The 21,678-nt window shown below is 48.7% G+C and overlaps 1 protein-coding gene across 2 annotated transcripts in view; it reads left to right on the forward strand.

Annotated features, from left to right (window-relative positions):
- Positions 1 to 1,987: 1,987 nt before the first annotated feature.
- manba (mannosidase, beta A, lysosomal) overlaps positions 1,988 to 21,678 on the forward strand; it is a 97,099-nt gene continuing 77,408 nt past the window's right edge. The window contains exons 1-3 of one of the 2 annotated variants that reach the window (XM_072583742.1): positions 1,988 to 2,267; positions 10,471 to 10,565; positions 21,461 to 21,566. In XM_072583742.1, coding sequence (XP_072439843.1) covers positions 2,028 to 2,267; positions 10,471 to 10,565; positions 21,461 to 21,566 — 441 coding nt within the window. In that variant the 5' untranslated portion in view covers positions 1,988 to 2,027. Of the gene's footprint in view, positions 2,268 to 10,470; positions 10,566 to 13,589; positions 13,703 to 21,460; positions 21,567 to 21,678 lie in introns of those variants that run through there. The other variant, XM_072583743.1, reaches the window with a different exon arrangement.

Below are 21,678 nucleotides of genomic sequence, written 5' to 3' on the forward strand. Positions count from 1 at the left end.
AAGTAGGCCTGAGGAGGTGGCCATTTAAAATCGTGATTGTTAGCTCTTTGGAAAAGCTACAAATAGCATTCTCCCTCTATCTATACCACATGAGCTTGCAAATTCTTTCTTTTATTGCTATTTATTCAATTTTAATTTCAGGCTTGCTGTTGAACCAACTGCTGCTACCCATTCTAAGGAGTGCATTCTTGATCATCATGCAGTAGGGCGTAAAATAAAGTGTCCCCCTATGGTCCATTTTTCAAATGTTTTCAAAACTTAATTTTGAAGTTTTCAATTTCAAGCTGTCTTTTGCAAAGCAAATAACTTGTGAAAAATTATTTCTGAACTATCAAAAATGTGTCAGTTTGTGTGAAGTGGGAAACTTACTCTGCCAGGTTTCTTTGTAGTGCAGAGGTAAGGTAGTCAGGAAATGGCCTGTTAATTTAGATGCTACTAAAATTGACTATCTTGAAGTATAGGTAGGTTGTTATTGACTGCGTTTTCAAAATATCTGAATAAAGTAATGAACAGTAAGTTGATGAATCAGCAGTTTAGTGGTGTGGGTTTGTTCCCATTACCCTTAACCACATTTTAATACTGGTATCCTGATACAAATTTATGAAGTCAGCCCTTATGTAGAATTTGATGTTCAATATTTCTGAATAACTTTTATTTTAAGGCAGTAGTAGGATGTGCCAAAGGACTTTCAGTCCATTAACTACTGTTCTCACCAATGTCTTGCTTAACCATGTAATTTCAGATCTCATGCCAGCAATGCCTTTTTGCAAGATGTCAAACCAAGGTCTTGATTTTCTCTTCAGCTGGCTGTAACCTTTTGTCCTATGCTGCAACTCCCACCGCCCAAAACCCTGCACTGGGTACTCTCACCATCTGTTCCACTAATTTTGTTTCTCTCCACAGCTGGTCTGAGACCTGCTGAATTTCCCCATTTTGTATTTTGCTTTTACTTTGCTTTGACAAGATACCAGGGCAACGTCCCTCAACAGGACCTAAAATAAATTTATGTTGCTATTTGTAAGAGATTATTCTCTACACCTTTGCTGAATTGTGGCAGTGACTATACCTTTAATGATAAAAATGTGGCATTTATTGTTAGTTAGTAATCATCACCCACCACCACCATGCATGTTTTAGCCTGACAAATCATTTAGCTTACCATTTCAGAAGTCGAAACACTTTTTATATAAAAAGTTTGAAATCCAACGTAGGAGGCAATTGGGAGTGAGGACACAGATTTGTTAGAAGGACTAGATTTTCAAAAGTCAAACTGGGTAACATTTGAATGAGTGACCCACAGCAGTTTTTGGGGAGGGCAGCTGTTGTAAGGTGGTGATACCTTCTGGTTTATGCCCAGCCAATTTGCCAATGCTACTGTCCACTTTATAAAGTGTTGAAAGTTTGTGACCCATTTAAGTTGGGGAGATTCCACTCTAAAGACATTGGGGGAGGAATGTTACCTTGTTCTGGCAAAGATGAACCAAAATTTCCAGAATGTACACAATACACCTGTACAGTGATGATCATCATACTCTAGGAAGGATGCATTTGTGCTCGAAAGGGTGTAGAAAAGGTTTATCGGGCTGGAGTAATTCAGCTATGAAGAGGGATTACATAGGCTGAGGCAGTTATCTTTGAGCAAAGGAAGAGGGAACTTGACTGATGTACAAAATTATGGAAAGTACAGATAGGGTTGTTCCTAACAATTAGACCCATACATTAAAGGTTATTTAAGGAAGATTTTTTTTCCAGTAGGTATCTGAATCTCAGTACCTGAAAGCATATATATCTACCTCACAATTGGAGAAATGTTTACATGAACGACCTAAATATCAAATGCTGGAAAATGGGCCTAGAACAGATGGAGCAAGACCAGTGTGCTGGAGAAACTCAGCAGGTGCTTGGAGGGTCACTGAGAGCTAAGTGCTGCACTGACTAGGTGGGTCATAATTAAACCTCGACCCCGGGGGGTCAGAGGTGACTGCAAGGTCAGGGGTCACCGAGCCGTTTTCTCGGGGCCGAAGGCGATGGCGGCGGTTCGGGTTTCTCTTCGGGCCGTCTCCCCCTCCCTGGCCCCGGCCCGGTTCCTCCTCCCCCTGTGGCTGGTAGCGGCCGCGGCCTGTGATCGGACCGCGCTCCGGCCGCAAATTCACAGTTTGGCGGGAAGCAGCTGGAAAATCCGCAATGCGAACGGCAGCGTCCGGCTGTCGGGGGCCACGGTCCCCGGGAATGTGCACAGCGCCCTGCTGTCCCGGGGCGTCATTGAGGTAAGACCGAGGACTCGGGGCCTACCCTGAGCACAGCACCTTAAAGGGATGGGCGGGGCCAGGGAGGTGGTTAGCACTGACTCTGGGGAAACACTGGCGTTGGGTGGTTAGCACTGACACTGGGGGAAACACTGGCCTTGGGTGGTTAGCACTGACACTGGGGGAAACACTGGCCTTGGGTGGTTAGCACTGACACTGGGGGAAACACTGACACTGGGTGGTTAGCACTGACACTGGGGGAAACACTGGCCTTGGGTGGTTAGCACTGACACTGGGGGAAACACTGGCCTTGGGTGGTTAGCACTGACTCTGGGGAAACACTGGCCTTGGGTGGTTAGCACTGACACTGGGGGAAACACTGGCCTTGGGGGGATAGCATTGACTCTGGGGGAAACACTGACCTTGGGTGGTTAGCACTGACACTGGGGGAAACACTGACCTTGGGTGGTTAGCACTGACACTGGGGGAAACACTGACACTGGGTGGTTAGCACTGACACTGGGGGAAACACTGGCACTGGGTGGTTAGCACTGACACTGGGGGAAACACTGACCTTGGGTGGTTAGCACTGACACTGGGGGAAACACTGACCTTGGGTGGTTAGCACTGACACTGGGGGAAACACTGGCGTTGGGTGGTTAGCACTGACACTGGGGGAAACACTGGCACTGGGTGGTTAGCACTGACACTGGGGGAAACACTGGCCTTGGGTGGTTAGCACTGACACTGGGGAAACACTGACCTTGGGTGGTTAGCACTGACACTGGGGGAAACACTGGCACTGGGTGGTTAGCACCGACACTGGGGGAAACACTGGTGTTGGGTGGTTAGCACCGACACTGGGGGAAACACTGGCACTGGGTGGTTAGCACTGACACTGGGGGAAACACTGGCGTTGGGTGGTTAGCACTGACACTGGGGGAAACACTGGCGTTGGGTGGTTAGCACTGACAGTGTGGGAAACACTGGCGTTGGGTGGTTAGCACTGACACTGGGGGAAACACTGGCACTGGGTGGTTAGCACTGACACTGGGGGAAACACTGGCGTTGGGTGGTTAGCACTGACAGTGTGGGAAACACTGGCGTTGTGTGGTTAGCATTGACACTGGGGGAAACACTGGCGATGGGTGGTTAGCACTGACACTGGGGGAAACACTGGCGATGGGTGGTTAGCACTGACACTGGGGGAAACACTGGCCTTGGGGGGATAGCACTGACACTGGGGGAAACACTGGCGTTGGGTGGTTAGCACTGACAGTGGGGGAAACACTGGCACTGGGTGGTTAGCACTGACACTGGGGGAAACACTGGCGTTGGGTGGTTAGCACTGACAGTGGGGGAAACACTGACCTTGGGTGGTTAGCACTGACAGTGGGGGAAACACTGGCCTTGGGTGGTTAGCACTGACACTGGGGGAAACACTGGCCTTGGGTGGTTAGCACTGACACTGGGGGAAACACTGGCCTTGGGTGGTTAGCACTGACACTGGGGGAAACACTGGTGATGGGTGGTTAGCACTGACACTGGGGGAAACAGTGGCGATGGGTGGTTAGCACTGACACTGGGGGAAACACTGGCCTTGGGGGGATAGCACTGACACTGGGGGAAACACTGGCGTTGGGTGGTTAGCACTGACAGTGGGGGAAACACTGGCGTTGGGTGGTTAGCACTGACACTGGGGGAAACACTGGCACTGGGTTGTTAGCACTGACTCTGGGGGAAACACTGGCACTGGGTGGTTAGCACTGACACTGGGGGAAACGCTGGCCTTGGGTGGTTAGCACTGACAGTGGGGGAAACACTGACCTTGGGTGGTTAGCACTGACAGTGGGGGAAACACTGGCCTTGGGTGGTTAGCACTGACACTGGGGGAAACACTGGCCTTGGGTGGTTAGCACTGACACTGGGGGAAACACTGGCGATGGGTGGTTAGCACTGACAGTGGGGGAAACACTGGCGTTGGGTGGTTAGCACTGACACTGGGGGAAACACTGGCACTGGGTGGTTAGCACTGACACTGGGGGAAACACTGGCGTTGGGTGGTTAGCACTGACACTGGGGGAAACACTGGCCTTGGGTGGTTAGCACTGACTCTGGGGAAACACTGGCCTTGGGTGGTTAGCACTGACACTGGGGGAAACACTGGCCTTGGGGGGATAGCACTGACACTGGGGGAAACACTGGCGATGGGTGGTTAGCACTGACACTGGGGGAAACACTGGCCTTGGGTGGTTATCACTGACACTGGGGGAAACACTGGCCTTGGGGGGATAGCACTGACACTGGGGGAAACACTGGCGTTGGGTGGTTAGCACTGACACTGGGGGAAACACTGGCGTTGGGTGGTTAGCACTGACACTGGGGGAAACACTGGCGTTGGGTGGTTAGCACTGACACTGGGGAAACACTGGCGATGGGTGGTTAGCACTGACACTGGGGGAAACACTGGCCTTGGGGGGATAGCACTGACACTGGGGGAAACACCGGCCTTGGGGGGATAGCACTGACACTGGGGGAAACACTGGCGTTGGGTGGTTAGCACTGACAGTGGGGGAAACACTGGCCTTGGGTGGTTAGCACTGACACTGGGGGAAACACTGGCGATGGGTGGTTAGCACTGACAGTGGGGGAAACACTGGCGTTGGGTGGTTAGCACTGACACTGGGGGAAACACTGGCGTTGGGTGGTTAGCACTGACACTGGGGGAAACACTGGCCTTGGGGGGATAGCACTGACACTGGGGGAAACACTGGCGTTGGGTGGTTAGCACTGACACTGGGGGAAACACTGGCGTTGGGTGGTTAGCACTGACACTGGGGGAAACACTGGCGTTGGGTGGTTAGCACTGACACTGGGGAAACACTGGCGATGGGTGGTTAGCACTGACACTGGGGGAAACACTGGCCTTGGGGGGATAGCACTGACACTGGGGGAAACACCGGCCTTGGGGGGATAGCACTGACACTGGGGGAAACACCGGCGTTGGGTGGTTAGCACTGACAGTGGGGGAAACACTGGCGTTGGGTGGTTAGCACTGACACTGGGGGAAACACTGGCACTGGGTTGTTAGCACTGACACTGGGGGAAACACTGGCACTGGGTGGTTAGCACTGACACTGGGGGAAACACTGGCATTGGGTGGTTAGCACTGACAGTGGGTGAAACACTGGTGTTGGGTGGTTAGCACTGACACTGGGGGAAACGCTGGCACTGGGTGGTTAGCACTGACACTGGGGGAAACACTGGCACTGGGTGGTTAGCACTGACACTGGGGGAAACACTGGCGTTGGGTGGTTAGCACTGACAGTGGGGGAAACACTGGCCTTGGGTGGTTAGCACTGACACTGGGGGAAACACTGGCCTTGGGTGGTTAGCACTGACACTGGGGGAAACACTGGCCTTGGGTGGTTAGCACTGACACTGGGGGAAACACTGGCCTTGGTTGGTCAGCACTGACACTGGGGGAAACACTGGCCTTGGGTGGTTAGCACTGACAGTGGGGGAAACACTGGCACTGGGTGGTTAGCACTGACACTGGGGGAAACACTGGCGATGGGTGGTTAGCACTGACACTGGGGGAAACACTGACCTTGGGTGGTTAGCACTGACACTGGGGGAAACACTGGCCTTGGGTGGTTAGCACTGACAGTGGGGGAAACACTGGCACTGGGTGGTTAGCACTGACACTGGGGGAAACACTGACCTTGGGTGGTTAGCACTGACAGTGGGGGAAACACTGGCCTTGGGGGGTTAGCACTGACACGGGGAAACACTGGCCTTGGGTGGTTAGCACTGACACTGGGGGAAACACTGGCCTTGGGTGGTTAGCACTGACAGTGGGGGAAACACTGGCACTGGGTGGTTAGCACTGACACTGGGGGAAACACAGGCCTTGGGTGGTTAGCACTGACACTGGGGGAAACACTGGCGTTGGGTGGTTAGCACTGACACTGGGGGGAAAAAAAGGCCTTGGGTGGTTAGCACTGACACTGGGGGAAACACTGGCCTTGGGTGGTTAGCACTGACACTGGGGGAAATACTGGCCTTGGGTGGTTAGCACTGACACTGGGGGAAACACTGGCCTTGGGTGGTTAGCACTGACACTGGGGGAAACACTGGCGTTGGGGGGTTAGCACTGACACTGGGGGAAAAAAAAGGCCTTGGATGGTTAGCACTGACACTGGGGGAAACACTGGCTTTGGGTGGTTATCACTGACACTGGGGGAAACACTGGCGTTAGGTGGTTAGCACTGACTGGGGGGGAAACACGGGCCTTGGGTGGTTAGCACTGACAGTGGGGGAAACACTGGCGTTGGTGGTTAGCGCTGACACTGGGTGGTTAGCACTGACAGTGGGGGAAACACTGACCTTGGGTGGTTAGCACTGACACTGGGTGGTTAGCACTGACACTGGGGGAAACACTGACCTTGAGTGGTTAGCACTGACAGTGGGGGAAACACTGGCCTTGGGTGGTTAGCACTGACAGTGGGGGAAACACTGGCACTGGGTGGTTAGCACTGACACTGGGGGAAACACTGGCGTTGGGTGGTTAGCACTGACAGTGGGGGAAACACTGGCCTTGGGGGGATAGCACTGACACTGGGGGAAACACTGGCGATGGGTGGTTAGCACTGACACTGGGGGAAACACTGGCCTTGGGTGGTTATCACTGACACTGGGGGAAACACTGGCCTTGGGGGGATAGCACTGACACTGGGGGAAACACTGGCGTTGGGTGGTTAGCACTGACACTGGGGGAAACACTGGCGTTGGGTGGTTAGCACTGACACTGGGGGAAACACTGGCGTTGGGTGGTTAGCACTGACACTGGGGAAACACTGGCGATGGGTGGTTAGCACTGACACTGGGGGAAACACTGGCCTTGGGGGGATAGCACTGACACTGGGGGAAACACCGGCCTTGGGGGGATAGCACTGACACTGGGGGAAACACTGGCGTTGGGTGGTTAGCACTGACAGTGGGGGAAACACTGGCCTTGGGTGGTTAGCACTGACACTGGGGGAAACACTGGCGATGGGTGGTTAGCACTGACAGTGGGGGAAACACTGGCGTTGGGTGGTTAGCACTGACACTGGGGGAAACACTGGCGTTGGGTGGTTAGCACTGACACTGGGGGAAACACTGGCCTTGGGGGGATAGCACTGACACTGGGGGAAACACTGGCGTTGGGTGGTTAGCACTGACACTGGGGGAAACACTGGCGTTGGGTGGTTAGCACTGACACTGGGGGAAACACTGGCGTTGGGTGGTTAGCACTGACACTGGGGAAACACTGGCGATGGGTGGTTAGCACTGACACTGGGGGAAACACTGGCCTTGGGGGGATAGCACTGACACTGGGGGAAACACCGGCCTTGGGGGGATAGCACTGACACTGGGGGAAACACTGGCGTTGGGTGGTTAGCACTGACAGTGGGGGAAACACTGGCGTTGGGTGGTTAGCACTGACACTGGGGGAAACACTGGCACTGGGTTGTTAGCACTGACACTGGGGGAAACACTGGCACTGGGTGGTTAGCACTGACACTGGGGGAAACACTGGCATTGGGTGGTTAGCACTGACAGTGGGTGAAACACTGGTGTTGGGTGGTTAGCACTGACACTGGGGGAAACGCTGGCACTGGGTGGTTAGCACTGACACTGGGGGAAACACTGGCACTGGGTGGTTAGCACTGACACTGGGGGAAACACTGGCGTTGGGTGGTTAGCACTGACAGTGGGGGAAACACTGGCCTTGGGTGGTTAGCACTGACACTGGGGGAAACACTGGCCTTGGGTGGTTAGCACTGACACTGGGGGAAACACTGGCCTTGGGTGGTTAGCACTGACACTGGGGGAAACACTGGCCTTGGTTGGTCAGCACTGACACTGGGGGAAACACTGGCCTTGGGTGGTTAGCACTGACAGTGGGGGAAACACTGGCACTGGGTGGTTAGCACTGACACTGGGGGAAACACTGGCGATGGGTGGTTAGCACTGACACTGGGGGAAACACTGACCTTGGGTGGTTAGCACTGACACTGGGGGAAACACTGGCCTTGGGTGGTTAGCACTGACAGTGGGGGAAACACTGGCACTGGGTGGTTAGCACTGACACTGGGGGAAACACTGACCTTGGGTGGTTAGCACTGACAGTGGGGGAAACACTGGCCTTGGGGGGTTAGCACTGACACGGGGAAACACTGGCCTTGGGTGGTTAGCACTGACACTGGGGGAAACACTGGCCTTGGGTGGTTAGCACTGACAGTGGGGGAAACACTGGCACTGGGTGGTTAGCACTGACACTGGGGGAAACACAGGCCTTGGGTGGTTAGCACTGACACTGGGGGAAACACTGGCGTTGGGTGGTTAGCACTGACACTGGGGGGAAAAAAAGGCCTTGGGTGGTTAGCACTGACACTGGGGGAAACACTGGCCTTGGGTGGTTAGCACTGACACTGGGGGAAATACTGGCCTTGGGTGGTTAGCACTGACACTGGGGGAAACACTGGCCTTGGGTGGTTAGCACTGACACTGGGGGAAACACTGGCGTTGGGGGGTTAGCACTGACACTGGGGGGAAAAAAAGGCCTTGGATGGTTAGCACTGACACTGGGGGAAACACTGGCTTTGGGTGGTTATCACTGACACTGGGGGAAACACTGGCGTTAGGTGGTTAGCACTGACTGGGGGGGAAACACGGGCCTTGGGTGGTTAGCACTGACAGTGGGGGAAACACTGGCGTTGGTGGTTAGCGCTGACACTGGGTGGTTAGCACTGACAGTGGGGGAAACACTGACCTTGGGTGGTTAGCACTGACACTGGGTGGTTAGCACTGACACTGGGGGAAACACTGACCTTGAGTGGTTAGCACTGACAGTGGGGGAAACACTGGCCTTGGGTGGTTAGCACTGACAGTGGGGGAAACACTGGCGTTGGGTGGTTAGCACTGACAGTGGGGGAAACACTGGCCTTGGGTGGTTAGCACTGACACTGGGGGAAACACTGGCCTTGGGTGGTTAGCACTGACACTGGGGGAAACACTGACACTGGGTGGTTAGCACTGACACTGGGGGAAACACTGGCCTTGGGTGGTTAGCACTGACACTGGGGGAAACACTGGCGATGGGTGGTTAGCACTGACACTGGGGGAAACACTGGCCTTGGGTGGTTAGCACTGACACTGGGGGAAACACTGGCGTTGGGTGGTTAGCACTGACACTGGGGGAAACACTGACACTGGGTGGTTAGCACTGACACTGGGGGAAACACTGACCTTGGGTGGTTAGCACTGACACTGGGGGAAACACTGACCTTGAGTGGTTAGCACTGACAGTGGGGGAAACACTGACCTTGAGTGGTTAGCACTGACACTGGGGGAAACACTGGGGTTGGGTGGTTAGCACTGACACTGGGGGAAACACTGGCCTTGGTTGGTTAGCACTGACACTGGGGGAAACACTGGCCTTGGATGGTTAGCGCTGACACTGGGGGAAACACTAGCCTTGGATGGTTAGCGCTGACACTGGGGGAAACACTGGCCTTGGGTGGTTAGCGCTGACACTGGGGGAAACACTGGCGTTGGGTGGTTAGCGCTGACACTGGGGGAAACACTGACCTTTGGTGGTTAGCACTGACACTGGGGGAAACACTGGCGTTGGGTGGTTAGTACTGACACTGGGGGAAACACTGGCCTTGGGTGGTAGGCACTGACACTGGGGTAAACACTGGCGTTGGGTGGTTAGCAATGACTGGGGGGAAACACTGGCCTTGGGTGGTTACCATTGACAGTGTGGGAAACACTGGCCTTGGGTGGTTAGCACTGACACTGGGGGAAACACTGGCTTTGGGTGGTTAGCACTGACACTGTGGGAAACACTGGCGTTAGGTGGTTAGCACTGACACTGGGGGAAGCATTGGCGTTGGGTGGTTAGCACTGACACTGGGGGAAACACTGGCCTTGGGTGGTTAGCACTGACAGTGAGGGAAAACATTGACACTAGAGAAGGTCAGAACCGATACTAGAGAGGACAGCTTGCATGGGGGGTGGGGGGAGGCCCTGGCACAATTTAACCAATGTTATCAATTTTTAAAAATTGTCAGTCCTTAAAATAAAATCCAGAGGATGTTATCTCAAATCTTAGAGGAATATCAAAAGAAAACTTGCAAAAGTGTAAATCTAACTCCTGTGTATTTACTTGCAGGATCCTTACTATAGGTTTAACGATGATGCCTATAGATGGATTGTGTTGGATAATTGGACATATAGTCGGATATTTATGTTACCGCCTGATGTCAGGTGAGCTTTGCAGTTGCTGAGAGTATGAACTGTGGAACTGAGAAAATCAGTGGTTGCTGGGACTGGTAACTCCAGTAGCATATATCTATAACCTAGTGATCTGTTTATTTAGAATTAGATTCTTGCACATTGACATTTGGGGTAGGTTTGACAAGCGAGACTTGTATCTTCTGGAGCAACAGAAATTGCTGGAAAAACTCAACGGTTCTGGCAGCATCTGTGGAGGGAAACCGAGTTAGTGTTTGAATTCAGTGACCTTTCTTCAGAACAAGAGTCTCTGGTGTTTGGTAGACTAAGTGGGTATTTTCATTAAAGTGGCGATCTTGAAGGAATCTTGACAAAGTGGATTTGGAGAGGGGATTGCTGGTTTGGAAAACAAATCAAACAGTGACATCACAGGGAAGTCATGTGTGGATTGATTTTGGATTTTAAAAAATTCACAGGCACAGCTTCATTTATACAGCACAGATAAGACCCTTCGACCCATGAATTTGGCACCAACATAACTATCACTAAAAGTGCATTAATCCCAATTTCCTGCACTTATATTTTTATTTGGAGGAAGGGATTAACTGAGAAACAACTGGACTAAATGAAAGTCAGGGCCAATGTTATAAAGTAACAAACAAAGGATGATAAGCGTTTGGAACTCTCTTCCACAAATGGCAGTGGATGCTGTGTCAGAGTTAGATAAATTTAGTATAGGTGTAGGGATATGGACTAAAAACCATGGAGCCACGATCACCCATGATCTCATTGAATGGTGAAACAGGCTCAAGGGTTGAATGACCAAATCCTGTTCCTTTTTCCTGATGTAAGTCAAACAATGTAGGGTAAGGGAAGTAAGTCAATTGTATTCTTACATAAGCATAATTGCTTTTTTTCTAATGAAAGGGGGTAATTGAGGATCTTAAGTGAAGTCATGGCGGAGAGCTTACAACTGTGAAATGCTCCTTTTGCGCTGTGTGGCAAATCATGGAAACCTCAGTTGTCCCTGATGACCACGTGTACAGGAAGTGTCTCCAGCTGCAAGTGAAGCTCATTTTGGAGCTGGAGCTGCGAGTGACCTCACTGTGTAGTGTCTGCAATACTGAGCAAGACATGGGTAGCAGGTTCAGTGAGGTGGTCAGACTGCAGCTGCAGACTGAGGAGGCAGAAAGGGCATGGGTGACACCCAAGCAACGTAGAGGAAGGCAGGTATTAGAGGTGTCTCCTTTGGCCATCTTCCTGTCTAACATGCATACTATTTTGGATACTGTTTGGGGAGATGACTGCAGGGGAAGGTGGTTGAAGTCAAATTAAAAGTATCCTTTATTGTCAGGTGTACTCAAGTACGGAAGTACAGGGGTACAGTCAAAAGTTTACAATGACGCCCCAAATGGCACCATCTTAGGTACAAAGTACCTAGTTATATATCTCAGATACAAAACATAGAAATAAAGGGAAAACAAGCTACATTACTTATAGTTCATTGTATATGTTAGAAAAATGAGAATAAAGTTAAAAAGATGAGCATTACATTCAGATCAGCACAGGGGGCTTTCACCCTGGTCTGCCCAGGCTCTCAAGCCACTGACTGCCTGCACCAGTTCCCAATCAACTATCCAGTCTGCTTGGTCCTCCAGCCACTGGCTGCCCCTGCTCTGCTTGGACACCCTAGCACCATGGATGTTTCTGCTGCACAAGAAGGGAGGAAGAAGAATGACAGGGCTATAGTGGCAATTGTAAAAGGACTAGATAGGCATTTTTCACATCCATCAAAGTTTTACCTGCGCATCCACTAATGTCATTTATTGTATCCGTTGCTCCCGATGCGGTCTCCTCTACATTGGGGAGACTGGGCGCCTCCTAGCAGAGCGCTTTAGGGAACATCTCCGAGACACCCACACCAATCAACCACAGCGCCCTGTGGCCCAACATTTCAACTCCCCTTCCCACTCTGCCAAGGACATGGAGGTCCTGGGCCTCCTTCACAGCCGCTCCCTCACCACCAGACGCCTAGAGAAAGAACGCCTCATCTTCCTACTCGGAACACTTCAACCCCTAGGCATCAATGTGGACTTCAACAGTTTCCTCATTTCCCCTTCCCCCACCTCACCCTAGCTCCAAACTTCCAGCTCAGCACTGTCCCCATGACTTGTCCTACCTGCCTATCTTCTTTTCGACCTATCCACTCCACACTCCCTCTGCCCCCGACCTATCACCTTCATCCCCTCCCCCACTCACCTATTGTACTCTATGCTACTTTCTCCCCACCCCCACCAGCTTATCTCTCCCACGCTTCAGGCTCTCTGCCTTTATCCCTGATGAAGGGCTTTTGCCCGAAACGTCGATTTTACTGCTCCTCGGATGCTGCCTGAACTGCTGTGCTCTTCCAGCACCACTAATCCAGAACCTAGATAGGCATTTCTGAAGCCACAAAAAGAAGAGTCCAGGATGGTGTGTTGCCTCCTGGTCAGGGACATCACTGGCTACAGAGCATGGTGAAGGTGGAGTGCACACAGACATACATCATGGTATATATTGGTACCAATGACATAGATATAAAAAACGATGAGGTCCTAAAGACAGGATTTAGGGAGATAAGAGGGCTGATCAAGTATATTCCAGGGCATTGTGGAAAGCTAGGGAAGAAATTGCAGGCCCCTGGCAGAGATATTTGTGTCGTGGTTCTGTTCGCTGAGCTGGGAATTGGTGTTGCAGACATTTCATCCCCTGTCTAGGTGACATCCTCAGTGCTTGGGAGCCTCCTGGGAAGCACTCTGTGATCTTTCCTCCGGTATTTGTAGTGGTTTGAATCTGCCGCTTCCGGTTGTCAGTTCCAGCTGACAACCGGAAGCGGCAGATTCAAACCACTATAAATGTCGGAGGAAACATCACAGAAGTGCTTCCCAGGAGGCTCCCAAGCACTGAGGATGTCACCTAGACAGGGGATGAAATGTCTGCAACACAAAATTCCCAGCTCGGCGAACAGAACCACAACAACGAGCACCCGAGCTACAAATCTTCTCACAGACTTTGAAGAGATATTTGTGTCATCTACAGCCACAGGTGAGGTGCCAAAAGACTGGAGGCTGGCTAATGTTGTGCCTTTATTTAAGAAAGGCTGCAAGGAGAAGCCTGGGAACTATAGACAGGTGAGTTTGATGTCAGCAGTGGGTAAGTGGTTATATGGAATGAGCTGCCAGCAGAAGTGGTTGAGGCAGGTGCACTAACAATGTTTAAAAGGCATTTGGACGAATACATGGATAGGAAAGGTTTCAAAGGAAATGGGCCAAGTGTTGGGAAATGGGATTAGTGTAGATGGGCATTTTGGTGTGCATGGGCCAAAGGACCTCTTTCTGTGCTGGAAGGAATTCCGAGAGATTGGATTTACATGCATTTGGAAAGGCAAAGTCTAATTAGGATAGTCAGCATGGCTTTGTGCGTTGGAAATCATATCTCACAAGCTTAATTGTGTTTTTTGAAGTGGTGACAAAGAAAATTGATGAGGGCAGAGCAGTAGACATTGTCTAAATGGACGTCAGTAAGGCTTTTATTAATGTTCTCATGGTAGACTGGTTAGTAAAATTCAGTCAGATAGGATCCAGAGAGAGCATGGCTATTGGATACAAAATTAGTTTGATGGTAGGAGACAGAGGATGTGTAAAGGGTTATTTTCAGACAGGAGGCTTGTGACTAGTGGTGTTCCACAGTGATAGGTGCTGGTTCCATTGTTGTTTGATACTTGTATAAACAATTTGGATGAGAATATAAGAAACATGGTTCTTAAGTTTGTGGATGACACCAAAATTGGTGATATAATGGACAGTGAAGAAGGTTGTGTAAGAGTTCAGAGATCTTGATCAATTAAAATAAGCGGTATCGTGGACAGTGAGGAAGTTTATCAGAAATTGCAGCAGGACCTTGATCAGCTGGGGAAGTTGGTTGAGAAGTGGCAAATGGAGTTTAATACAGTTAAGTGTGAGTTCTTACATTTTGGAAAGTCAAATCAAGGTAGGAGCTTCACGATGAATGGTAGGGCCTTACAGAGTGTCGTGAAATAGAGGAACCTTGGAGCTCAGGTGCAAGGTTCTCTGAAAGTGGAGTCACAGGTAGACAGGGCAGTGACAGGACAGGCTTTTGGCACATTGGCCTTCATTAGTCAGGGCATCAGGCATAGAAGTTGGGAAGTTATGTTGTAGTTGTACAGGATGTTGGTGAGGCCGCACTTGGGATATTGTGTTCAGTTTTGGTCACCTTGCTATAGGAAAGAAGTTATTAAACTGGGAAAGAGTACAAAAGGAAGTTACAGGATGTTTCCAGGACTCAATGGTCTGAGTGAGAGGGAGAGGTTGGACAACTGAGGACTTTTTCTTCAGAGCATAGGAGATGAGAGGGGATCTGAAAGAAGTATAAAAGATCATGGATAGGGTGAATGCACTCAGTCTTTCTCCCAGGTTTGGGGAATCAATGACTAGAGGGCATCAGTTTAAGGTTAGAGGGTAAAGAATAAAAGGGAATCTGAGGGGCAACCTTTTTTACAGAGGGTGGTACGTTTACGGAATGAGCTGCCAGCAGAAATGGTTGAGGCGGGTGCATTAACAACATTAAAAGGCATTTGGACAAATACATAGATAGGAAATGATTAGAAGGATATGGGCCAAGTGCAGGGAAATAGGATTGGTATGGATAGGCATTTTGGTGGGCATGGACCAGTTTGGGCCAAAAGGCCAATCACTATGCTGTAGGACTCTATGACTCTAATTGGGCCAATGGACCGAGGAATGGCAGATGGAGTTTAATCTGGTGTTACATTGTGGTAAAATGAACAAGGGCAGGACTTGCACAGCTAATCATAGTTCCCTGGTTAGTGTTGTTGAACAGAGACACTTAGCGGTTCAGATGCATTGTTCCTTGAAAGTTGCATCAAAGGTGGATAGAGTGGTAAAGAAGGCATTTGGCATGCATTGCTCAAACTATTGAGTATAGGATATTGATGAGGCCACTTTTGGAATACTGTATACAGTTCTGGTCTTCTTGATGTAGGAAGGATATAATTGAGTTGGAAAAGATGCAGAAAAGATTTACAAGGTTGTTGCTGGGAGTGGAGGTTTTGAGTTATGACAAGAGGCTGGATAGGCTAGAACTTCTTTCACTGCAGCGTAGGAGGTTGAGGGGTTACCTTATAAACATTTATAAGATAATGAGCGGCATAGATAAGGTGAACAACAAAGGTCTTTTCTCTAGGGTGGGGGAGTTCAAAATTGGAGGTCATAGTTGTAAGGTGAGAGGACAAAGATTTAAAAGGGACCTGAGGAGCAACTTTCTCACATAGATGCAGGTTTGTCTATGGAATGAACTGCCAGAGGAAGTAGTAGATGCAGGTACAGTTACTGCATTTAAAAGACATTTGGACAGGCAGTGAATAGGAAAGGTTTTGAAGGATATGAGCCAAGTGCAGGCAAATGGGACTAGTTTAGTTTTGGGAAACCTGGTCAACATGGTTGAGATGGTCCGAAGGGTCTCTTTCCGTATGTATGACTCCATAATATATAGTAATCTCTGGATTATTTCCAGTGCCACATACTACCGAGTTTGGGATATGGGTGACACGGTGGCATAGTGGTTAGCATTGCTGCCTCACAGTGCCAGAGACCTGGGTCCAATTCCCGCCTCGGGCTATTTTCTGTGTGGAGTTTGCACATTCTCCCCGTATCTGCGTGAGTTTTCTCCAGGTACTCCGGTTTCCTCCCTCAATCCAAAGATGTGCAGGTTAGGTGAATTGGCCATAGTAAATTGCCCATAGTGTTAGGCGAAGGGGTAAATGTAGGGGAATGGGTGTGGGTGGGTTGCTCTTTAGAGGGTCGGTGTGGACTTGTTGGGCCGAAGGGCCTGTTTCCACACTGTAAGATATGGTGCAGGAGGGAGGGCTTGAGATTTCTGGGACATTGGAATTGTTTTTGGGGGCTGGGGGCTGCAGAACTATACAAGGTGGATGGGTTGCACCTGGACCAGAATAGGACCAGCATCCTTTGGAGAGGTGTGCTACTGGTGTTGGAGGGTGTTTTAAGTTAACTTGGATGGAGGGAACAGGGACAGGCAGCAGAGGAATGTGGCCAAGCAGAGACTGATAGCTAAGTTCGGTACCCATAGGGAGGGCCTCAACCGGGACCTTAGGTTCATGTCACATTACAGGTGATCACCATTGCACTACACACACACACACACACACACACACACACACACAGATATTCCTATACACATGGACACACAGATGCGCACACAGACACCCACACACACCCTTATAGACACACACACTCCCACACTCACACATGCACCCCCTCACAGACTTAAGACACTCTGCACTCACTACACACACGCACACACTTTCTCACACTCACAACCCCCACCCCAGACAGACAAAGACCCACATGCACACATATATTTTGTGGGGTGAATTTGTACTTGCAGAGTTACATTGCACTTTGCTCAAAAACTGCATACATTCATGTAGAACTCTGAGCTCAAAAACTGCATAAATTTATGTAAAACTCTGTTATCTCACTTTTTAGGTTAGAATCAATCTAAACATCAGGTTATAGACAGAGAACACAGGGGGCTAACACCTTCAACGTATTGTCTAGCTATCACCATTGTTAACAGCTAATCCTAGAAAGCAACTTAAAAAAAAGGGTTTTGTGATTTACACATAGAACATAGAACATAGAAGAATACAGCGCAGTACAGGCCCTTCGGCCCTCGATGTTGCGCCGATCAAAGCCCACCTAACCTACACTAACCCACTATCCTCCATATACCTATCCAATGCCTGCTTAAATACCCATAAAGAGGGAGAGTCCACTACTGCTACTGGCAGGGCATTCCATGAACTTATGACTCGCTGAGTGAAGAACCTACCCCTAACATCAGTCCTATATCTACCCCCCCTTAATTTAAAGCTATGCCCCCTTGTAATAGCTGACTCCATACGTGGAAAAAGGTTCTCACTGTCAACCCTATCTAACCCCCTAATCATCTTGTACACCTCTATCAAATCACCCCTAAACCTTCTTTTCTCCAATGAAAACAACCCCAAGTGCCTCAGCCTTTCCTCATAGGATCTTCCTACCATACCAGGCAACATCCTGGTAAACTTCCTCTGCACCCGTTCCAGTGCCTCCACATCCTTCCTATAGTATGGCGACCAAAACTGCACACAATATTCCAGATGCGGCCGCACCAGAGTCTTATACAACTGCAGCATGACCTCAGGACTCCGGAACTCAATTCCTCTACCAATAAAAGCCAGTACGCCATATGCCTTCTTCACTGCACTATTTACCTGGGTGGCAACTTTCAGAGATCTGTGTACATGGACACCAAGATCCCTCTGCTCTTCCACACTACCAAGTAGTCTACCATTAGCCCAGTAATCCATCTTTTTATTACTCTTACCAAAGTGAATCACTTCACACTTAGCTACATTGAACTCCATTTGCCACCTTTCTGCCCAGCTCTGCAGCTTCTCTATATCCCGCTGTAACCTGCCATATCCTTCCTCACTGTCTACAACTCCTCCGACTTTCGTATCATCCGCAAACTTGCTCACCCAACCTTCTAACCCTTCCTCCAGGTCATTTATAAAAATGACAAACAGCAATGGTCCCAAAACAGATCCTTGCGGAACACCGCTAGTAACGGCACTTCAAGATGAACCTTTGCCATCAACTACTACCCTCTGTCTTCTTCCAGAGAGCCAATTCCTAATCCAAACCTCCAACTCACCCTCAATGCCATATCTCTGTATTTTCTGCAGTAGTCTACCATGGGGGACCTTATCAAACGCCTTACTAAAATCCATATATACCACATCTACCGCTTTCCCCTCATCTACCTCCTTAGTCACCTTCTCAAAGAATTCAATAAGGTTTGTGAGGCATGACCTGCCCTTCACAAAACCATGCTGACTATCCTTGATCACATCATTCTTATCCAGATGTGCATAAATCCTATCCCTTACAATTCTCTCTAAGACTTTGCCCACAACAGAAGTGAGACTCACTGGCCTATAGTTACTAGGATTATCCCTACTCCCCTTCTTGAACAAGGGAACCACGTTTGCTAGCCTCCAGTCCTCTGGCACTACTCCTGTCGACAAAGAGGACACAAAAATCAAGGCCAATGGCTCTGCAATCTCCTCCCTTGCTTCCCAGAGAATCCTAGGATAAATGCCATCAGGCCCAGGGGACTTATCTATTTTCACCCTTGCCAGAATTTCCAACACCTCTTCTCTACATATCTCAAAGCCATCCATTCTACTTATTCGTGCCTCAGTATTCATATCGACAACAATGTCCTGTTCCTGAGTGAATACTGACGAAAAGTATTCATTCAGCGCCTCCCCAATCTCTTCAGCCTCCACACGCAACTTCCCATTACTATCCTTGATTGGACCTATTCCTTCCCTAGTCATTCTTTTATTCCTAACATACCTATAGAAAGCCTTAGGGTTTTCCCTAATCCTACCAACTAAGGACCTTTCATGTCCCCTCCTTGCTGCTCTTAGCTCTCTCTTCAGGTCCTTCCGGGCTACCTTATAACTCTCAATCGCCCCTATTGAACCTTCACGCCTCATCTTTACAAAGGCCGCCCTCTTCCATTTAACAAGGGATTCCAACTCTTTATTAAACCACGGCTCCCTCACACGACCCTTTCCTCCCTGCCTGATAGGTACGTACTTATCAAGGACACTCAATAGTTGCTCCTTGAACAAGTTCCACATATCAATTACGCTCTTGCCTTGGAATCTACTTTTCCAATCCACACATCCTAAGTCATGCCTCAACGCATCATAATTTTCCTGCCCCCAGCTATAACTCTTGCCCTGTAGTACACACTTATCCCTCTCCATCACTAGAGTAAAAATCACCGAATTGTGGTCACTGTCCCCAAAGTGCTCACCTACCTCTAGTTCTAATACCTGGCCTGGTTCGTTACCCAGAACCAAATCCAGTATGGCCTCACCTCTTGTTGGCTTATCTACATATTGTGTCAGGAAACTCTCCTGCACACATTGCACAAACACTGACCCATCTAACGAACTTGAGCTATAGCTTTCCCAATCAATATCAGGAAAGTTAAAGTCTCCCATGAAAGAAGTGAAACTATCACTGTATTTGAACAGATAAAAGGCTTAACAGACAATCAGTTTTTCAATGTATAATTTCAGTTACATCACACTGCAAATTTTTGCTATAAATTCTGTTACGATCAAGCCCTCCACAATCACCTGATGAAGGAGCGTCGCTCCGAAAGCTAGTGTGCTTCTAATTAAACCTGTTGGACTATAACCTGGTGTTGTGTGATTTTTAACTTTGTACACCCCAGTCCAACACCGGCATCTCCAAATCATGGATGGGGGGATAGTGAGGAGGAGGGGCTGGTGGCTGGTGTTGGTGTTAGCGGGATCTAGAGAGAACAGTCAGTCGGTGGAAATGAATGGCCAAACTTAGAACTGACAACAAAGGAGTCAAGAAGGCACACAAGTTATGGACAAAATGAGGCAGAAGGGAGTTTTGCAAGGTTCGATGGTAATTATTTTAATGCAAGGTGTCTGATTAAACAAGGTAGTCGAGTTAAGGGCACATGATGGGAAGATGATATCATTGCTATAATGGAGCCATGGTGAGTGAGTGGCAGGATTGACAGCTCAACATTGCAGAATAAAGGGATGAGATAGGGAAGGAGATAGAAGAGGAAGGGATTTCACTATTGATCAGGAACATTTTTGGATATTTTTACGATGGGCCGATGAATTCTTGTTAAACAGTGGACTGAAAAGGTTATTGGAGATGGTTGAGAGTGTGATATAATCATGACTTGAATGGCAGAGTAGTCTCGAGGGACTGAGTGACCTGTTCCTACTTCTAACCCTTATGTTTGTAAACAATATCTGCAGTGTGTTACACCTCGAAATTTTGCATGGAGTGTCACAATCAGGACATTAAGCTTCAAAAATCTCTGCACCATGGCTCTCGGGTGTCCATTCGGCTCCCTTATCTCCTCATTCCTGCCATTCACTTCCTTTGCTTTGTCAGATGATCTGATTGATGTCCAATTTTGGGTGATTCCAAATGTCTCCAGTTAAACACTGGGGAGGGCGAAGATTTTGTCCTAATTGACCTGAACACAAATTGTGTTTCCCAACCCCAAGTCCATTGACTGCATCACACAGCATTTCAGTCTGATGCACACTGTTTGGAACTTTGGAGGCTTATTTGATTCTGAGCTAAATTGTTTAAAGTAGATATAATAATGATTTTACATTTACATTTTTAAAAATTCTAGAGTGTGGAATCCATTTTTGCTGTCTCTTCCTTCAGAGAATTTTAAGAGACAGATAATTATACAGCAACTTTCATATTTTGGCAGGAAGAGCAAAAGAGGCAATATAAAATATGGAACTACGTTCTCGGAGGAAACATAGTCTTTGGCTATTTGAGGTGGGCTGAAATGTGGAGTTGAAGCTCCAATCAAATCAGCCATGTTCTTATCAAACGGCTTGGCAGGTTCAAAGGGCAGAATGTCCTCCTCCAGCTACTGGTTTTACGAGTTGTATATAGAATCATTGAAATGAAACCATGTGAAAAAGCCATTTGCTATTTGTATTTTTGGGGTATAGTACTGGTTTTCTTTCTGCTGTGATTGCTTTTAATTTAATTTTCCCCGCTGCTGTTCAGATTTAGCATGGAATGCAGGTGCGTGATTGGACTTTGATTTGCTAAGCTAACTTTAAAACATGGGGGAACTGTTTAAGTTTGAAACCTGGTTCAAGAGGGGCAACAGGGACCTTACTGTAATAAGACAAAATAAGATTTTTTCAAACTAATACATGCATCATTTTGTTATAACAGTAAATGGAAGAGAATAAATCTAGTTTGTGATGGACTCGATACTGTTGCAACTGTCCTTATCAACAATATCACAGTTGGGACATCAAACAACATGTTTAGTCGATATGTGAGTTAAACTTTACAAAACTCATTTAACGCTCGAACTTTAGCTTAATTTAAAAATTAATTTTAAAGTATTTCTCTTCCACTTTTTTTGGATTTTTAAATTTTATTCAAGG

The sequence above is a fragment of the Chiloscyllium punctatum genome, chromosome 14, assembly GCF_047496795.1.
Source record: "Chiloscyllium punctatum isolate Juve2018m chromosome 14, sChiPun1.3, whole genome shotgun sequence".
Taxonomy (NCBI): Eukaryota; Metazoa; Chordata; class Chondrichthyes; order Orectolobiformes; family Hemiscylliidae; genus Chiloscyllium; species Chiloscyllium punctatum.